This window comes from Prionailurus viverrinus, chromosome C1 (genome assembly GCF_022837055.1).
Source record: "Prionailurus viverrinus isolate Anna chromosome C1, UM_Priviv_1.0, whole genome shotgun sequence".
NCBI classification, from domain to species: Eukaryota; Metazoa; Chordata; class Mammalia; order Carnivora; family Felidae; genus Prionailurus; species Prionailurus viverrinus.
This window is the reverse complement of record NC_062568.1, coordinates 174,160,693-174,180,417: the sequence shown is the minus strand read 5'-3', so window position 1 is coordinate 174,180,417 and position 19,725 is coordinate 174,160,693. Positions and strand designations below refer to the sequence as shown.

At 37.7% G+C, this 19,725-nt stretch overlaps 1 protein-coding gene across 3 annotated transcripts in view; it reads right to left on the bottom strand.

Annotated features, from left to right (window-relative positions):
* The window catches only part of FAF1 (Fas associated factor 1), a 535,448-nt gene that overhangs the window by 50,130 nt on the left and 465,593 nt on the right, over nt 1-19,725 (bottom strand). For all 3 annotated transcript variants that reach the window (XM_047869343.1, XM_047869344.1, XM_047869345.1), the window contains 2 exons: nt 7,513-7,593; nt 6,445-6,522 (listed from right to left, as the gene is read on the bottom strand). In XM_047869343.1, coding sequence (XP_047725299.1) covers nt 6,445-6,522; nt 7,513-7,593 — 159 coding nt within the window. The remainder of the gene's footprint in view (nt 1-6,444; nt 6,523-7,512; nt 7,594-19,725) is intronic.

Below are 19,725 nucleotides of genomic sequence, written 5' to 3'. Positions count from 1 at the left end.
GTTACTAAAGTAACCCAGGTAACAGATAATGGTGGCTTGCATGAGAATGGTAGTGGTGGTATAGGTACGTAACAATGGAGTTGTGCATATATTTTGAAGGTAAAGCCAAAAGGATTTGCTCATTAAATATGGCATGAAAGAGACAAGTCAAGGATAATTCTAAGGTTTTTGGTTCAAACAACTAGAAGATTTTCCACTTATTAAGATAGGGAAGACTGCAGGAGGAGTAAGTTTGGGTGGGGAGGATAAGATCAGTTGTTCCACTTAAGATATATTAAGTTTGTGATGTTATTAGACATCTATGTGGAGATGATGGGCTAGTAATTAGATATTCAAGTCTGGAGTTCAGGGAAAGGGAGGACCTGGAGATTTAAATTTGGATGCCAAGTGTACAGACAGTATTTAAAGTCATGATACTGATGTGATCAAAGGAACAGAACGGATCCCATATGAGAACAATTGGTCTGACCCAATTCTGCAACCATTCTCTGTTCTGGCAACCAATCATCCATCTAGAGAGTATCGATTGCTTATAACAAATATAGTCTTACTGCTGGATAAAGTAAATCGAGGCAAACAGTCATGACCAAAATTGAGATATATGAATTTTGGGCTGCTTTTGGGATATGAGGAACAGTCTGTAGGTTGGTAATTGGATACTGTGAAACTAGAATTTCTAGTCTATTTTAATGGTTCATGAAGACAATGGCAGAATACTTCAAATTGAAACTAATAAATTGTGGTCTCTATAGTTATAATAAGGTGAATTCATGTATTGGCACCTACCTTATTAAGTTGTTAACAGAGATTCAATAAGATCATGTCTGTAAAGTGCTAAGCACAGGGTTTAGCACTTACTAATTGCTTAATAGCTACTGATGATGACGATAGTAGGGATGATTACCTTTGTGGCTCATGTAGTGGTGTTATTTTTGTGGGACAAGAAGCAACTTACATGAGATAAAAATACAAATTATAAGGAACTGTTTGACTTTAATAGTGTACTCATGTTCCCACTTTCATTCTTCCAATGTAGTATAACAGGTAGCAAGTATACCAGTAGGAGCTCTGGTTCTGCTTTTACCAGGCAAATGTTTGCTAAGAATTAAAAAAAAATTTTTTTTTAACGTTTATTTATTTTTGAGACAGAGAGAGACAGAGCATGAATGGGGGAAGGGCAGAGAGAGAGGGAGACACAGAATCGGAAGCAGGCTCCAGGCTCTGAGCCATCAGCCCAGAGCCCGACGCGGGGCTCGAACTCACGGACCGCGAGATCGTGACCTGAGCCGAAGTCGGACGCTTAACCGACTGAGCCATCCAGGCGCCCCATAAAATAGGCTTTTTAGGGGTGTCTGAGTGGCTCAGTTGGTTGAGAATCTGACTCTTGATCAGCTCAGGTCATGATCTCATGGTTCATGGGATCGAGCCCTGTGTTGGGATCTGTGCTGAGTGTGGAGCCTGCCTAAGATTCTCATTCTCTCTTACCCCCCCCCCCCCACCCTGCTCCTCTTCCCTGCTCATGATCTCTCTTTCTGAAATACAAATAAATAAGTAAATAAAATGGGCTTTTTATTCCTGCTATGATCTGATTTCTTCATCTGTAAGATGGTAGTGATACTCAAGTGAGTTTTGTAGGATGGTTATAAAGAGCAGATCAGAAAACTAAAGGGAAGTACCAAGGCTTCTAATTCCATGTTCTTCTGTTCTCTCATTTAATGGTCTTTTAAGATTAGAGTAGGCACCAAGATGTAAAAGAAAACAACTTTGGGGGCGCCTGGCTGACTCAGTCAGTAGAGCATGAAACTCCTGATCTTAGAGTTGTGAGTTCAAACTCCACGTTGGGTACAGAGATTATTTAAATAAACTCAAAAACAAAACAAAACAAAACAAAACAAAAAAACCCACCAAAACCAGAAAACAACTTTGGGCAGATAGGCAAAACTTAACCAGCAGCAAAAGGGAATAGCTTTGTGCCTATTCTGTCTCAACCATGATTCTCCAAAACTTGGCTCTTTTAACCTTATCTAATTATTAGACAGTGTTCTAAATTTGTCCATTTACTGTTCCCTAAAGAAGCCCTGTGTCTTTCTCTCTTTATTCATATTACCTAGCCCATGCCCTACCCTTTCTCATACATTCACCATCCACCTATTCATGACTCTATCTAAAAAGCTCCTCCACTTCATCTTTAACCATAAAGCCATGTTCCCTCTGTGAAATCTTTTTTATTGCTTTCCTAGTCAGAAATCATCCTCTTCTAAATATTTTTAATACTCTGTGCTATTTTAATGATTTTTATAATGTATAGTATCTTTTCCTATAATTATTTTGTATTCATCTACCCTCCTGTATTAGTGAGCTCCCTGAGGGCAGGGGCTAGGTCTCATACATGCTGCAGCACCTGATTTAGTGATTTGCACAAAGGAGATTAACAAATATTTGCTGAATACTGACTGATTAAAAGACCTGAGAGTCAAAAATCTTAGCTGAAACCTTTTCTACTAACCAAAAACTTGGTGGCAAAATTCAATATTTAGGAAAGATTTCTTAAAGAATATGTAGCTCATACATTTCTCTAGTAACTATAAAATCTGTCCTTTAAGCTGGACCACCAAAAAATATATTATTTGGGCCCTGCAGAGATGCTTTTAGTAAACTGCGCTTTGGCCTTATGCTTTCAAATTATATAAAGCTGTAAGAAGCTGTTATATAGGACTTGCTTTTGCTATTATAGCTGTAGCTATAGTATTCACCATATTGCAGTTCCCCCCTTCCCCCCTTTTTTTCTTTTTTGAGACAGAGAGGGTACAAGCAAGTGAGTGGCAGAGGGGGAGAGAGGGACAGAAAGAGAGAGGGAGAGAAAAGCAGAGCTTATCCGAAGTGGGGCTTGTGTTTACCCGAAGTGGGGCTTGTGCTCACCTGATGCAGGACTTGAGCTCACCCAATGCAGGTCTCGAGCTCACCCAAAGTGGGGTTTGAGCTCACCCAAAGTGAGGTTGGAGCTCACCTGAAGCAGGACTGGAGCTCACCCGATGTGGGACTTGAACCATGAATGGTGAGATCATGACCTGAGCCGGTCAGATGCTTAATGACTGAACCACCCAGGCGCCCCTCTTCTTTTTTTTAAAAACATTTTTTTAAGTTTATTTATTTTTGAGGTGGGGGGAGGGGCAGGGAGAGATGGGGAGAGAATCCGAAGCAGGCTCTGTGCTATCAGCACACAGCCAAATGTGGGGCTCAATCCCACGAACCGTGAGACCATGGCCTGAGCCAAAATCAAGAGTTGGATGCTTAACTGACAGAGCCACCCAGGTGTCCCTGCACAGTTTCCTCTTGAAGGAAATCATAAGAAGCATTGCTCTAAGGTCTTAGTGCTTGAAAAATCTGGGTATCTTTTGATAAACTGGTCTTTATCTGATGTAATAGATTAAGTGAAACTTGTAAACAATCATTTTAGCCCAAGAAAAGCACCGAACAAATTTTGTGGTTCATCCTGAGCAGGTGGGTATGCTGGATTGTCTGTTGTCAAAATGTTAATCTTACTTTTGGCTTTATTTTCCTTTGTCCTGATTATTGTATCTTTTCTTTCTTCCTTAATCCATCTGAATTGCACATATTTATGTAAAATACTTAAAACTCATTTTGGAAGGAACACGTAAAATATATAAATTGGTAAAATATGGGAGGTTTTTTTTGTCCTTTGAGAATAGCTTTAGAGCCTTTCTCCTTATCATGGTCAAAGACCAGATAAGAATGTCTTCCTAGATTTTGCTGATTTCACTACAACAGTTACCACACAGCAAAATGAGACCAACTACTAAGGAATTTCACTGTAACCAAGGTGATTTGACTATTTAATACTTCATCTTTCCTAAAGATTTTGAAATACTAGAGATAATTAAAATAATAAAACCATTCTTGTTTCTCAATACAATTATACAGGTTAGGATTTCTGGTTAGAAGGAGAGGCAGTATTACTGTAAAAAGTCAGGTGACTGGGTTTCTAGTCCAGATTATGTGTCCAACCAGTTTGGTGACCATAGGGAAACTGTATAATCTTCCTGGGTCTCAGTTTCTTTAGAGGTTGCACAATAAAACCACCTTTCCCAAGGAGTTGTTTGCTGTACATGAGTGTGCTGAAATATGTTAATTGGTGCTCCATGAAAAAAAAGGGTCAAATAAATTTGGATAAGACTTAAGTAAATTAAGATACACAGAAGATAAAGAGTTCCTTAATGGTGGGGTTTATAAGAGCCTTTAACTGTGACTCTTTGGGGGAGGGTGGGTAAAGTATGGAGTATTACCTGAACTTGGTTTTTTGGGAGTACACTCATGGATAAGTGCAATAATGACTAGTTGCAAAATAGAGTGTTCCACCCTCTCACATACTTGTAGCCAGAACACAGATATTGAAGTATGTAAAGGATGTTTATGGGGTCTTCTGTGAGAGGACAGGCTTTATCTACATTGGGAGAGAGAACAGATTTTAGCGTGGGGTAAATAAGATAAATCATCAGAAGAAAGTACATGTACTACTAAGCTCTAGATCCAGAACATGTGGTTAATTGTATACACCTGACCTTTAGCAAGTATATGGTTTTAAGATATACTATTGTGAGAGTGTGTGCACTGTGAAAGAGCATCAAAAATGAGAGTCCTAAATTTTCAAACTATGTTTCTTGAAATAGGCTAAAAGCATAGTGACAAATCTGTTTCTTAACTTCTGTGAAACATTGCAAACATGATTCCTATAGACACATGCAATGATGTATGACTTTGTACTGGAATGAAGTAAGTGAAACAGCATGAGCTTTGGAGTCATAAAGACTTGGTGAGAATCTCAGCTATATTTCAATTTCTTTTTTTTTTAATGCATGAACAGGAAAGGGGCAGAGAGAGAGGGAGAGAGAGAATCCCAAGCAGGCTTTGCTCTGTCAGCACAGAGCCTGGTGCAGGGCTTGAACTTCTGAACCGTGAGATCATGACCTAAGCTGAAATCAAGAGTCAGACGCTTAACTGACTGAGCCACCCAGGCATTGCAGCTTTTCCATTTCTTTGTGTGACTTCTTAAAGAGCTTTAGTTTTCTCATTTGTAAAGAAAAATCTCTAAGCTTGTAGCTTATTTTAATGGTCAATGAGTAAGCATATGTAAGGCTGCTAGAAAGTATTTGATACACGGAAGATGCTCAATAAATCTACCTTCCATTATTGAGAGTTTTCAGTGTACAGAGACTAGGGTTTGGCAGACATCGTATTTTGCATGTATGTGACAGGCACTCAATAATGTGTTTGAATATGAATAAACTTTGATTTCCAAACAGTGAAAGATTACACATCTTTTAAGACGTGGCTTGAATATCACTTCTTCTATAGTGTAGTCTGATTCTCAAAGCTGTGAAAGATTTTACTTTGCTAATGAACTCTCTAAGTATACTTCTATGTTATTTAGCATGGTTTTCCCTTGATTTGCTGTTCCTTGTAGACATGTCGTATCTTCCCTACCAGATGCAATTTCTTGTAGAAACTGTTTTATTATCTTTTGTTTCTCTTTCAGTGCTTAGCATAATTCTTGTTCAAAAAACATTTATTGAATAAGTATGAAGTGACATCCTCTGACCAGGAATGATGACTAATGGAGTTTTCCTTAGCCCAAGTTAGAGCCTTCCAGGCCTTTCCATCACTTGTTAGATGACTTCTTTTTATAAGTAAATCTTGCTGTTAATCCCATGTCTAGAAAAAGTTTCAAAAGTCCTTCTTTGTGAACCCATCCTAGGAAATCATTTGATATCCCTTCCTTCTCTTTGTTCCCACTGAACTCTAGGCACATCTCTATTATAGCTTTTACACATAGTTTTGTAATTCTATTTTTACAAGACTATGAGCTCCTGGTGGGGATGACCCATGTCTCTATCCCTAATCCTGATCAGATTTTGGGCATGTACTAAGTATTCAAAAAATATTTGCAAGATGAGTAAGTGAAAAATTCTCTATATTGTTATGAATATGACAGGAACTTGGGGAGAGGGGAATAAGCCATGCTACATGGATTTCCCATATTTAGGGGCCCAATGAAGATATCACAGAAGTAACTCACAGTGTCTTTTGGTGGGGAAAGTGAAGACTGGGAAGGGGGCCGAAAATACAGTTTTGTATTCTTGGGGTGAGACGATATTCAGGAAGGATGGGAGCATTTGTCATGTAAAAAAAGGAAAAGGAATTTCTTGAAAAGAACAGAAAAGCATGAAACTAGTATAAGGTCAAGTTTTCTAAGAGTTCCATACAATAGAGCAGGAATGATTCTTTCAAGGAAAGGTTAGGTCTTCCATACTGAAATGGGTCTGGGGAAAGTGGAAAGATGTTGTAAGAAATATTAATAGCTTCAATATCAAATGCAGTGAAAATAAACCTAGCTTTTGAATAACTTTACTTGAAATTATCCCCTACCTCACGTTCCTCTTCTTGTTCTTTGCGAATCTGCTCCAAACGAAACTGTTCTGCCATCTCTCTCTCATGAGCTTCCCTCTGTCAATAAAAGAGAAAGGGAGCCAGCACTCAATAAACACTGGTTTACTTAAAAAGGCGGGGGATGGAGGGGAAGAGAGCTCACGCCCAGCACCATCATAATAGAAGTGTTTCTCTCTGGAATAAGAGTGGAAATGGAAGGAACAATAAAGTATAGCTCTCTGATCATGTTGAGTACCCATATAAACACCTGTTCAGCTCTGGGAGTGTGGCATTCAAGATTCTTCGGAAGACCTTTCTCTGGTCTTCTTTTCTGGTCTTTTCTGCTATCTCTCCTATACCCAAATATCAGGCTGTATCTGCATTAGCTTCTATCACGCACCCATGCTTTCTGGCTCCTTGCTGCTAGCATATACCACCTCTTGTCTCCTATCCTTTTTCTCTATTCAGTTCACATTTTTAACCTCTTCCAAGAAACTCTCCCTAAGCAGATTTCCACTTATTAGCTCTCCAAAAAAAGCTAGAAAAAAACTTTCCACTGAAACTCTTGTTCCCAAATCTCTCACAGAACTCAGTGCTTCCCTTATGACTTTTATGATCCTTGCCTAAGTATTATAGCTAACTATGTTCTTGAGTTAATCTATTCTACACCACATTGTGAGTCTTTTGAGGGTAGAAATTGTGGCTTATTTTCTTTTCCCTCCTTCAATACTCAGTACAGAAGCAGGTACTCAAGAAGTATTAAATAAATCAGTGGTTTAAACACTGCTGAGTTTTTACTACAGACTGGTTAAAAAACAAGTAAAATAAATATTAGGCCTATTCTTGTTTTCATTTTTCATGAGTGTTAAAAAACTTTGTGTTGTCAAAATGAATCATGCTTCAAAAGCCACGGGTAGAATTATATTCTGTTAACTGAATCTAGCTTTCTCCATTGCAAATCTAACATTCTTATGGATTAAGATGATAAAAGGGCTGGCACTTAAATAAATAATAAAAGACTATTTAGGATTGAATTCTTTGTCTCAGAAGCCCCTTGACCAAACCTACCTTGGCTCTGTCAGCCTCAAGTGAAAGGCGATAGGCCTCATCTTGCTCTCTTTTCACATTTTCTCTGGCTTCACGTTCATCCTTAAAAGAAAGGAAAAGATTCAAATGTCTTTTACCATATTCCTTTTTTTTATAGAAGAAAACAATGATGATCATCTTGTCTTAGTCCTGTGTAAATTTATTAGAATTAAATAAGGCACTTTAAAGTGTATAGGATAGAAATAAGCAAACAAGAAGAATAGCACAGTAGATGGTGAAATAAGAATGTTTGAAGCCTACCTCTACCACTTATAAACTGTGTGACCTTGAGCAAGTTATTTAACCTCTCTGGATCTCAGTTTCTTCAATTATAAAATAGAAATAGCATTTGTTTCATAGGGTTGTTGCGAGACTCAAATATAGTAACATATAAACGGTCTTGCAAAGCACTTGACATTTCATTTTCACAATGATTAGTTCCCTTCCCCTTTTCTCCCAATTTTTTAAAGATAAACTTGGAGTTGTCACCACTGAGGCTAAGGACTGGGAGAGAGTAAAGGACTAGAAAGTAATCCTCTGGTCAGCAGGAGAAGAAGCTGAAAGCAAAATACCCTGGTTAACTACAGTCCACACTACACCACTAAAGCTTGGTTATCGAACTCAGTGCTTCCAACAACATTCACACTCATCAAGTGTGGATGACTTAAGCAGTTATCCACGTTGAAGATCCTTTAAAACATTTTTAGCTTCTGAAGTGATTGTGCATCTGCCTACATTTAAATTACTTCATATGAAATTAAAAGTTAATTCAACTACCAGAATTTCTACATGTATTTAAATTTAATAAATACCCACACCTGTTGACATTAGAATATAGGTTCCCTTTTTGGCCATTTTGTGTCATAGCTGAATGAATCATATAAAGTCACCAATATCTGAATGTTTTTGACCTCTAAAAATGGAAATCTCATATGGTTGAACTTAATGCTTTCTAATGTTTTATCTTCCCAATTCAATATATACTTAGGTGCTCTCACTGATACCTGTTTAAGACTGGCCTTCTCTCTGAAGCCTCAATCTCCTTTTAGTTTCAATGATTCAGCTAATTCCAAAATCTCTGATATAAATAGTAACATTTCACTGATTCCCAATCTTTTAAATAAAAAATTGGAAATAATTGTAAGTTGCTGGCTAAAGCTAATTGCTATACTATCTATGATGAAAGGGTATGCTAGGTGATTTATATCAGGAACAATATTTAACCTGAGAGATCACTCAGGCTGTGAAGCATTCAGGGATAATTTACATGTCATATAATATTACACATGAATAAAAATGGGTTTTAAATACTTCCACTTGGAGACTTGTACTAAGCAATTAGTATTCATATTTTAGAGAAACAGCATACATCTTTAAATATATTTTCACTAATTCCAGCTGGGTATTTCCTACTTTGGTATATATACTAGGTTTTACTACGACCAGATACAATCAGCCTGATAATTATATTTTGCGCATTTCTGTTTATATTAGCATTTCCCTAATTCATTACTCTGTGAACTCCTCCTCCACTCCATATCCAAGTTTGTACACAGTGGCCACTTAATAGTTCATTTAGCCAAGGCTGATCTATATTTGATATATAATGTCTTTATTTTATAAGTCACTGAGGAGAGGTAATGGGAAGATTAGCAGATCTGTATTCAAATCCAATCCTGGCCAGTAGCAAGCTATGTGTTTTTGCTTCTGTCTCCCTTTCCCGTTATTTATTATATTAAAAGATTGAATTTCTAAGGCTTTTATGCCTCTGTGGACAAGTCTACCTTTCAGAAGTCCCCAATATACTTAATATAACCTATGGGAGTAACTTATCTTTCTATATTTCAAATGGGGAAATACTTGAGATGTTTAAATTTTTAATTTTACATTACTTTCTTGATCCCACTCCTCTAGTTTAGGTTTCTCTTGTAACATTCTGTACTGTCCCTTTAAAACCTTTATCACAATGACAATTAATTATCATATAATCATTTCCTTAATGTGAGATCCCCCCATGGCACTGTAAGCATCATAAAGGCAGGGTCCTTATCTATATTACACACCTCTATATTCCAAGTGTTTCACACATTGTGTAGTTTTTGGGAGGTGTTTAATAAGCATCTGTTGAATAAATAAACTATCTTTCCAGGCACAAAATATTTATTGTCTGCAGTAAAAATTAAGGAGGAAGAGAATAGCTTAACAAAAATGCAACCCTACCTGACTCAATGAAATCAACTGGCTGGGCAGAAATGACCTATTATGACACTACGTACAGACAACAAAGGGACCTTCTAAAAGCTACCACAGCTGGAAGCCCTTTGAGCACAAATATAGTTGGTAATAAAAGCATTCTAAGTAAACAGCTCTGTTTTAAAACAGACTGTTGCAGATATGAAAGGCCATTAAATATAGGGATCTCTGCCACAAAATGTGGCACCTGTTATGAGAGGACTTCCTGCACCAGCTAACTTGCTTCCTTCTCTTCCCTGTACCCTCCTTTTCATATTAGGCATCACATCAGCACTGAGGATGCAGACGCAGGCCATAGTTTAATAGGGGAAGACACAGATAATCTTGCTTGCTTGGATCACCTTCATCATTTTTTTGTGAAGAGTTTGGTGTTCAAGTTTTGCATTATTTTACTTTTATTCCTTAAATAATGTCACTCTCTTTCTACCTGGAATAGTTCTGCTCCATTAGCTCTATCATTAAAAATCCTACCAGCTTTTTATAGACATATAAGAGGGCGCCTGGGTGGCTCAGTTGGTTAAGTGTCTGACTTCAGCTCAGATCATGATCTTACGGTTTGTGAGTTTGAGCCCCGCATCAGGCTTTGTGCTGACAGCTCAGAGCCTGCAACCTGCTTTGGATCCTGTGTTTCCCTTTCTCTCTGTGCCCCCTCCCCTGCTTGTGCTCTGTCTCTCTCTGTTTCTTTAAAATGAATAAACATTAAAAAAATTACCAAAAAAAAAAGAAAGAAATATAAGAGAACAACATGTACAAAAGAGCCACTATATAGATGGAGAAACTAAAATCACATGAGGATAGAGGATTCATACAAGACTACTCTTTAAGCCAGTGGCAGAACTTAGACATGAATCCAGGTCTCCTGACAGCTTCTTCTCTCCTGTCTGCTACAAACCAATGCTCTTTTCCTTGCTCACAGCCCTCCTGGACTATCAGACAGAAAGGCCAGATCAGGCATGTGGCTCAGCATGAATTTTTCTAAACTTATTATGGTCAGAACTTCTTATGTGTTTGGTAGTTGCTTGTGAATAGCTGTCACTTCTTCTTTTCTGTCTTATGGATCTTATACTTGCTTCTCTAACTGCCCTGTTCACTATCATCTCCAATTTGGAGGTTTAAAGAACACTGCTTAGGCATCTCCCCCATATTATTCTATATGATTAGATTTTTTAAAGGAAAATCCCAGGTGTGATTAACATTTCATGCACTAATTTGTTCTCATATCTATACATGAGCCTCCTGAAACTTCTCCTCTACCCTACAAATATAGTCCTTGCGGAGACTCCCTGTGCTAAGTCTGAGTGGGCACATTGCACAAAGTGACGAGAAATACATGTATATTGTGTGGAAGTAGAACAGCTGGTTCAGGAACTGGTTTCAGGTGCTGCTTGGGCTAGAGCTTGGGCTACTGGGTATTAAAATACTCTTTATCACACCAAAATGTGAAGTGGGATTGCTCAGAACTAAGTGATAGACTCCACTGAAGCCTTTCATCTACAGCATACTTGTCAGTGCTCTCATACTACTTTGTGCTACACTCATTTGTATGTTTTCTTACTGTTTCCTACCTCAGCTGTTAAGCTCCCAGAGGGAAAAGACTCCATTTGATATGTCTTTGTATTTCCTATGGCATCTAGCATACTATCTTACATATGGCAAGCATTAAATACACATTTGTTAGATGAATGAATGGAATTACCAGTGCTCAGTTATACACCTCAAGTTCTGGAGTCTCTAAGTATTCTTCAAACTAGTAATTTTTATTTACATGTATTTTTTTTATTCTGAGTAATAGGGTGACTTGTTAAGAAGTACAAGAGTTAGAATTTAAACCTATGTTTAAGGGGCGCCTGGGTGGCGCAGTCGGTTAAGCGTCCGACTTCAGCCAGGTCACGATCTCGCGGTCCGTGAGTTCGAGCCCCGTGTCGGGCTCTGGGCTGATGCCTCAGAGCCTGGAGCCTGTTTCCGATTCTGTGTCTCCCTCTCTCTCTGCCCCTCCCCCATTCATGCTCTGTCTCTCTCTGTCCCAAAAATAAATAAAAAACGTTGAAAAAAAAAAAAAGAGTCCAACTCTATTTAAAAAAAACAAAAAAAAAAAACAAAAAAAACAAAAAATAAACCTATGTTTAAAAGATTTAAAAACCTTTCTCACCCCAAAGCCTTTGTTTTTTTCCCACTGTGTCAGACTAGGTGGCTTGGTATAGTTCTCTGAGACAGTAGCCATTGAGTCAGACTTCCCTATAAACCATTAGAAATAATGAAAACATTCTGAGCTGTCAAATGGTTCCTAAATGAGCTACTTAACCCAAAATGGAATTTAGATGTAACTTGTTACTCCTCTGTAGTGTTTAAAATTGGTAATCATCAGTTAATACCCAAAGGCTAATGCAAAGTTCTGAATTATCAAATTGAAGTAGGCTATAGTGGTTAGGCTTGTTTCAAATACTTACCAAATACATACACAAATATGTACATACATATATGGTACTTATCTCTTCTTCTGAATGCCCAGGTCAGAACATATACCTTGCTCTTTGCTCTGTTGAGTAAAACCTTGTAAACAGGGAGATGGCTCTGGTATGTATCCCTGAAGAGATATGGACCAAGATACCTTGAAATTCTCTCAATATAAATACTTAAAGACGATAGAGAAAATGTAACAAAATTTTTAAAAAGTATTACTCAGCATGTGAGAAAGAAAGAAACAAAGAAAGAGAAATACCTGGGTACCAGAAATAAAAAACTGAAAAATTAGAGCCGTCAATGATGAGGTAGCATGGAACCTGACAAGTTAGATTTTCCATTTTGGTAACTAGAGTCCCAGAAGATTTTATTTTGGACCCAAGTGAGGTTAGGGAAATGGAAAGTCATCTATGGGATAACTTTTGGCAGTATGGTGTAAGTATAATTTGAGTCTGGGAGTAGGGTGCAGGGGTGGGGGGAGAAAGCTTATTTTAGGAAATGATGGCCAAAAGTTTTCTGAATTTGATAAAGACTATAAAGCCACAGATCCAAGAATCTACATGAATATCAGGTGAAAAAAAAACACAAAGAAAGCTACACCCAGGCACATCATAACCAAATTGCACAAAATTAATAATAAAAAGAAAAATCTTAAAAGAAATCAAAGACATAATATGTACTGGGGAACAAATTAAGAATGAAAGCAGTTGTCTCAGAAACAGTGCAAGTGATAAGATAGTGAAGCAACATCTTTTAAAGCACTGAAAGAAAACAACATGTCAACCAAAAGTTTTATCAAAGGTAAAATTACCTTTCAATTGGAGATGAAATAAAGACTTTTTCAGATATACAAAGGGTGAAAGAATTAATCACCAGCATTTGTATCGAGGAAAAGCTAAAGGAAGTCCTTTAGGGAGAAGTACCCACAGTACCAACCAGATGGAAATCTGGATCTACACAAAGGAGAACTGGAAATGGGAGCTCCATGGGTAAATTAACAGACATTTTTTTCTTATTGTTTAAATCTCTTTAAGAAACAACTGAGTGCGTATCAATGACATTTTTTAAAGAAACAGAACAATCCATTCTAAAATTCATATGGAAACTCAAAGGACCCCAAATAGCCAAAACAGCAGCCAAAGCAATCTTGAAAAATAGCAAAGTCAGAGGACTGACATTTCCTGATTTCCAAACTTACTACAAAGCTATAGTAATCAAAACACTGTAGTACTTTACCTAGTCTTATAAACAATGGAATATTACTCAGCCATACAAAAGAATGTTATCTTGCCATCTACATCAATATGGATGGACGTAGATGATATAATGCTAAGTGAAATAAGTTAGAGAAAGGACAAACATCATATGGTTTCATTCATATGTGGAATCTAAGGAACAAAACAAACCAACAAAGGAAAGACCAAAAAACAGACTTATTTACAGAGAACAAATTGGTGGTTGCTAGGGGAGATGGCTGAAATAGATAAAGGGGATTAAGAGTAATACTTACTGTGATGAACACTGAGTAATGTATAGAATTACTGAATCATTATATTGTATACGTGAAACTAATAACACTGCATGCTAATTATACTTCAAATAATGATGATGATGATGATGATAAAAATAATAAAATAAAAACCATTGTAGTACTAGCAGAGGATACATATCTGGACCCATGGAACAGAGTAGAGAGCTCAGAAATAAACTCTCACATATAAGATAAATTGATTTTTGACAAGAGTGTCAAGATCATCCAAAGGAGAAAGGACAGTCTTTTCAATGCATGGTGCTGGGAAAGCTACAAAAGAATGAAGTTGGGCTCTCACTTTATACTATATAAAAAATCAACTCAAAATGGATCAAAGACCTAAAACTAAAGAATTAAAGCTATGAAATTTTATAAGAAAATATAGGTGAGCAATCCCTATCAAAACAACACCAGCATTCTTCACAGAGCTAGAACAAACAATCCTAAAATTTGTATGGAACCAGATAAGACACTGAATAGCCAAAGTAATCTTGAAAAAGAAAACGAAAGCTGGAGGCATCACAATCCTGGAATTCAAGCTGTACTACAAAGCTGTAATCATCAAGACAGTATGGTACTGGCACAAAAACAGATATTCAGATCAATGGAACAGAACAGAGAACCCAGAAATGGACCCACAAAAGTTTGGCCAACTAATTTTGACAATGCAGGAAAGAATATCCACTGGAATAAAGACAGTCTCTTCAGCAAGTGGTGCTGGGAAAACTGGATAGCGACATGCAGAAAAGTGAACCTGGACCACTTTCTTATACCATCCACAAAAATAAACTCAAAATGGATGAAAGACCTAGACATAAGAAAGGAAGCCATCAAAATCCTCGAGGAGAAAGCAGGCAAAAATCTCTTTGACCTCGGCCGCAGCAACTTCTTACTCAACACGTCTCCAGAGTCAAGGGGAAATAAAAGCAAAAATGAACTATTGGGACCTCATCAAAATAAAACCTTATGCACAGCAAAGGAAACAATCAGCAAAACTAAAAGGCAACCAACAGAATGGGATAAGATATGTGCAAACGACATATTAGATAAAGGGTTAGGGTACAATATCTATAAAGAACTTATCAAACTCAACACCCAAAAAACAAATAATCCAGTGAAGAAATGGGCCAAAGAAATGAATACACACTTCTCCAAAGAAGACATCCAGATGGCCAACCAACACATGAAAAAATGCTCAACATCACTCATCACCAGGGAAATATGAATCAAAACCACAATGAGATACCACCTCACACCTGTCAGAATGGCTAACATTAACAACTCAGGCAACAATACATATTGGCAAGGATGTGGAGAAAGAGGATCTCTTTTGCACTGCTGGTGGGAATGCAAGCTGGTGCAGCCACTCTGGAAAACAGTATGAAGGTTTCTCAAAAAAATTAAAAATAGAGGGGTGCCTGGGTGGCGCAGTCGGTTAAGCGTCCGACTTCAGCCAGGTCACGATCTCGCGGTCGTGAGTTCGAGCCCCGCGTCGGGCTCTGGGCTGATGGCTCAGAGCCTGGAGCCTGTTTCCGATCCTGTGTCTCCCTCTCTCTCTGCCCCTCCCCCGTTCATGCTCTGTCTCTCTCTGTCCCAAAAATGAATAAACGTTGAAAAAAAAATTAAAAAAAAAATTAAAAATAGAACTACCCTAGGAACCAGCAATTGCACTACTAGGTATTTATCCAAGGGATACAGGTGCTGTTTCCAAGGGGCACATGCACCCCAATGTTTATAAGCAGTGCTATCAACAATAGCCAAAGTATGGAAAGAGCCCATCGATGGATGAATGGATAAAGAAGATGTGGTATATACCATGGAGTATTACTCAGCAATCAAAAAGAATGAAATCTTGGGGCGCCTGGGTGGCTCAGTCAGTTAACTGAACAACTTCAGCTCAGGTCATGATCTCGCAGTCCGTGAATTTGAGCCCCATGTTGGGCTCTGTGGTGACAGCTCAGAGCCTGGAGCCTGCTTCAGATTCTGTGTCTCCCTCTCTCTCTGCCCCTCCCCTGCTCATGCTCTGTCTCAAAAATTAAAAAAAATTTTAAAAAATAAAACAGAATGAAATATTGCCATTTGCAACTGCATGGATGGAACTAGAGGGTATTATGGTAAGCAAAATTAGTCAGAAAAAGACAAGTATCATATGACTTCACTCATATGAGGAATTTAAGATACAAAACAGATGAACATAAGGGAAAGGAAGCAAAAACAATATAAAAACAGGGAGGGAGACAAAACATAAGAGATTCTTAAATATAGAGAACAAACAGGGTTGCTGGAGGGGTTGTGGGTGGGGGGGATGGGCTAAATGGGTAAGGGGCATTAAGGAATCTACTCCTGAAATTATTGTTGCACTATATGCTAACTTGGATATAAATTTAAAAACATATATAAAATAAATAAATAAATCAATTAAAAAATATATGGGTGAAAATTTTCATGACCTTGGATTAGGCAGTGATTTCTTCAGTATGACAAAGCATAGGCATTAAAAAGAAAAAAAAATAGATAAGGTAGGCACCAGCAAAATTAAAAACTTTTGTGCATCAAAAGACACTATTGAGAGTGAAAAGACCATTCACAGAATGGAAGAAAAATATTTGCAAACACATATCTGGTAAGAATTTAATATCCAGAACTACTATAAGTCAATGACAATAAAAATGAACAATCCAATTAAAACATGGGCAAAGGACTTGAAAAGACAATTCTCTAAAGACATATAAATGGTCAATAAGTACATGTTCATAGCAGCACTATTCACAATAGCCATAAGGTGGAAACAATGCAAATGTTTATCAACAGATGAATGGATACACAAAATGTGGTATACAGATACAACAGAATATTATTCAGCCATAAAAGGAAGGAAGCTCTGATACATACTACAACATGGATAAACCTTAAAGACACTATACTAAGTAAAAGAAGCCTGAAATAAAAGGACAGATATTGTATATTTCCACTTACATGAGGTACCTAGAGTAGGTAGAGTCATAGAACTAGAAAATAAATCAGAGATAACCAGGGACTGAGGGAAGGAAGAATGGAGAGTTACTGCTTATTAATCTGGCTAGATCTCTAATTCAATGGTTAACAAAGTGATATGAACAGACATCCCAGCCTTTTTCCTGATCAAAAAAACAAAAAACAAAAACAAAAACATTCAATCTTTCACCACTCAGTAAAATGTTAGCTCATAGGTTTTTTTAAATAGATGTCTTTTCAGGTTCTACTCTGTTCCTACTTTACTGAAAGTTTCTATCAGGAATGCATTAGCTTTTGCCTAATGCATTTTCTACATCCATTGAGATAATCATATGGTGAATCACACGGATTGATTTTCAAATTTAAGAAAAGGAAATAAAAGACATCTAGAGTGAAAAGGTAGGTACAACTCTTTATCACACATAAAATTATCAGAGAGATGGAAAATTATATGGATTCTACCAAAAAGCTATTTGAACTAATAAGGGATTTTGTAAGGTTGTGAGATATAAAATTGATATACAACTAGCAACTGCATTTCTATTCACTAGCAACAAACAATTAGAACCTATAATTTAAAAAATACCACTTATCACAACATAAAATGTGTGAAATACTTAGGGATAAATCTGACAGAAATATGTACACTGAAAACTACAAAATACTGCTGAAATTAAAGACCTAAATAAGTGGAGAAATATAACATTTTCATGGATTAGAAGAGTCAATATTTTTATATGACAATTCTCTTCAAATGATGTACATATTCAATGCAATTCTAATAAAAATATTGGCAGTATTTCGTTTTCTTGTAGAAATTGACAAACCTATTATAAAATTCATACAGCAATGCAAAGGACCTAGAGTAAGCCAACACAATTATGAAGAGAGAAGACTTACACTACTTGATTTCTTTTTTTTTTTAATATGAAATTTATTGTCAAATTGGTTTCCATACAACACCCAGTGCTCATCCCAACAGGCGCCCTCCTCAATACCCATCACCCAGCCTCCCCTCCCTCCCACTCCCCATCAACCCTCAGTTTGTTCTCAGATTTTAACAATCTCATAGTTTCACTCCCTCCCTCTCTAACTTTTTCCTTTTCCCTTCCCCTCCCCCATGGTCTTCTGTTAAGTTTCTCAAGATCCACTTAGAGTGAAAACATATGGTATCTGTCTTTCTCTATAGGACTTATTTCACTCAGCATAACAACTCTCCACGTCCATCCACGTTGCTACAAAAGGCCATATTTCATTCTTTCTCATTGCCACGTAGTATTACATTGTGTATATAAACCACAATTTCTTTATCCATTCATCAGTTGATGGACATTTAGGCTCTTTCCATCATTTGGCTATTGTTGAGAGTGCTGCTATAAACATTGGGGTACAAGTGCCCCTATGCATCAGCACTCCTGTATCCCTTGGGTAAATTCCTAGCAGTGCCTTTGGCTGGGTCATGGCGTAGATCTATTTTTAATTTTTTGAGGAACCTCCACACTGTTTTCCAGAGCGGCTGCACCAGTTTGCATTCTCACCAACAGTGCAAGAGGGTTCCTGTTTCTCCACATCCTCACCAGTATCTAGAGTCTCCTGATTTGTTCATTTTAGCCACTCTGACTGGCGTGAGGTGGTGTCTCAGTGTGGTTTTGATTTGTATTTCCCTGATGAGGAGTGATGTTGAGCATCTTTTCATGTGCCTCTTGGCCATCTGGATGTCTTCTTTAGAAAAGTGTCTATTCAAGTTTTCTGCCCATTTCTTCACTGGATTCTTTGTTTTTCGGGTGTGGAGTTTGGTGAGTTCTTTGTAAGTTTTGGATACTAGCCCTTTGTCCGATATGTCATTTGCAAATATCTTTTCCCATTCCCTTGGTTGCCTTTTAGTTTTGATTTTTTCCTTTGCAGTGCAGAAACTTTTTATGTTCATGAGGTCCCAATAGTTCATTGGGACCATTTGCTTTTAATTCCCTTGCCTTTGGGGATGTGTCAAGTAAGAAACTGCTGCGGCTGAGGTCAGAGAGGTTTTTTCCTGCTTTCTCCTCTAGGGTTTTGATGGTTTCCTGTCTCACATTCAGGTCCTTTATCCATTTTGAGGTGGGGCTTTTTTTTTTTTTTTTGAATGGTGTAAGAAAGTGGTCTAGTTTCATTCTTCTGCATGTTGCTGTCCAGTTCTCCCAGCACCATTTGTTAAAGAGACTGTCTTTTTTTCCATTGGATATTCTTTCCTGCTTTGTCAAAGATTAGTTGGCCATATGTTTGTGGGTCTAATTCTGGAGTCTCTATTCTATTCCATTGGTCTATGTGTCTGTTCTTGTGCCAATACCATGCTATCTTAATGATTACAGCTTTGTAGTATAGCTTGAAGTCTGGGATTGTGATACCTCCCGCTTTGGTCTTCTTCTTCAAAATTACTTTGGCTATTTGGAGTCTTTTGTGGTTCCGTACAAATTTTAGGATTGCTTGTTCCAGCTTCGAGAAGAATGCTGGTGCAATTTTGATTGGGATTGCATTGAATGTGTAGATAGCTTTGGGCAGTATTGACATTTTAGCAATATTTATTCTTCCCATCCGTGAACACAGAATGTTTTTCCATTTCTTTATACCTTCTTCAATTTCCTTCATAAGCTTTCTGTAGTTTTCAGCATACAGATCTTTTACATCTTTGGTTAGGTTTATTCCTAGGTATTTTATGCTTCTTGGTGCAATTGTGAATGGGATCAGTTTCTTTGTCTTTCTGTTGCTTCATCATTAGTGTATAAGAATGCAACTGGGGCGCCTGGGTGGCTCAGTCGCTTGAGTGGCCGACTTTGGCTCAGGTCATGATCTCACAGTCCATGGGTTCGAGCCCCACATCGGGCTCTGTGCTGACAGCTCAGAGCCTGGAGCCTGTTTCGGATTCTGTGTCTCCCTCTCTCTCTGCCCCTCCCCTGTTCACGCTTTGTCTCTCTCTGTCTCAA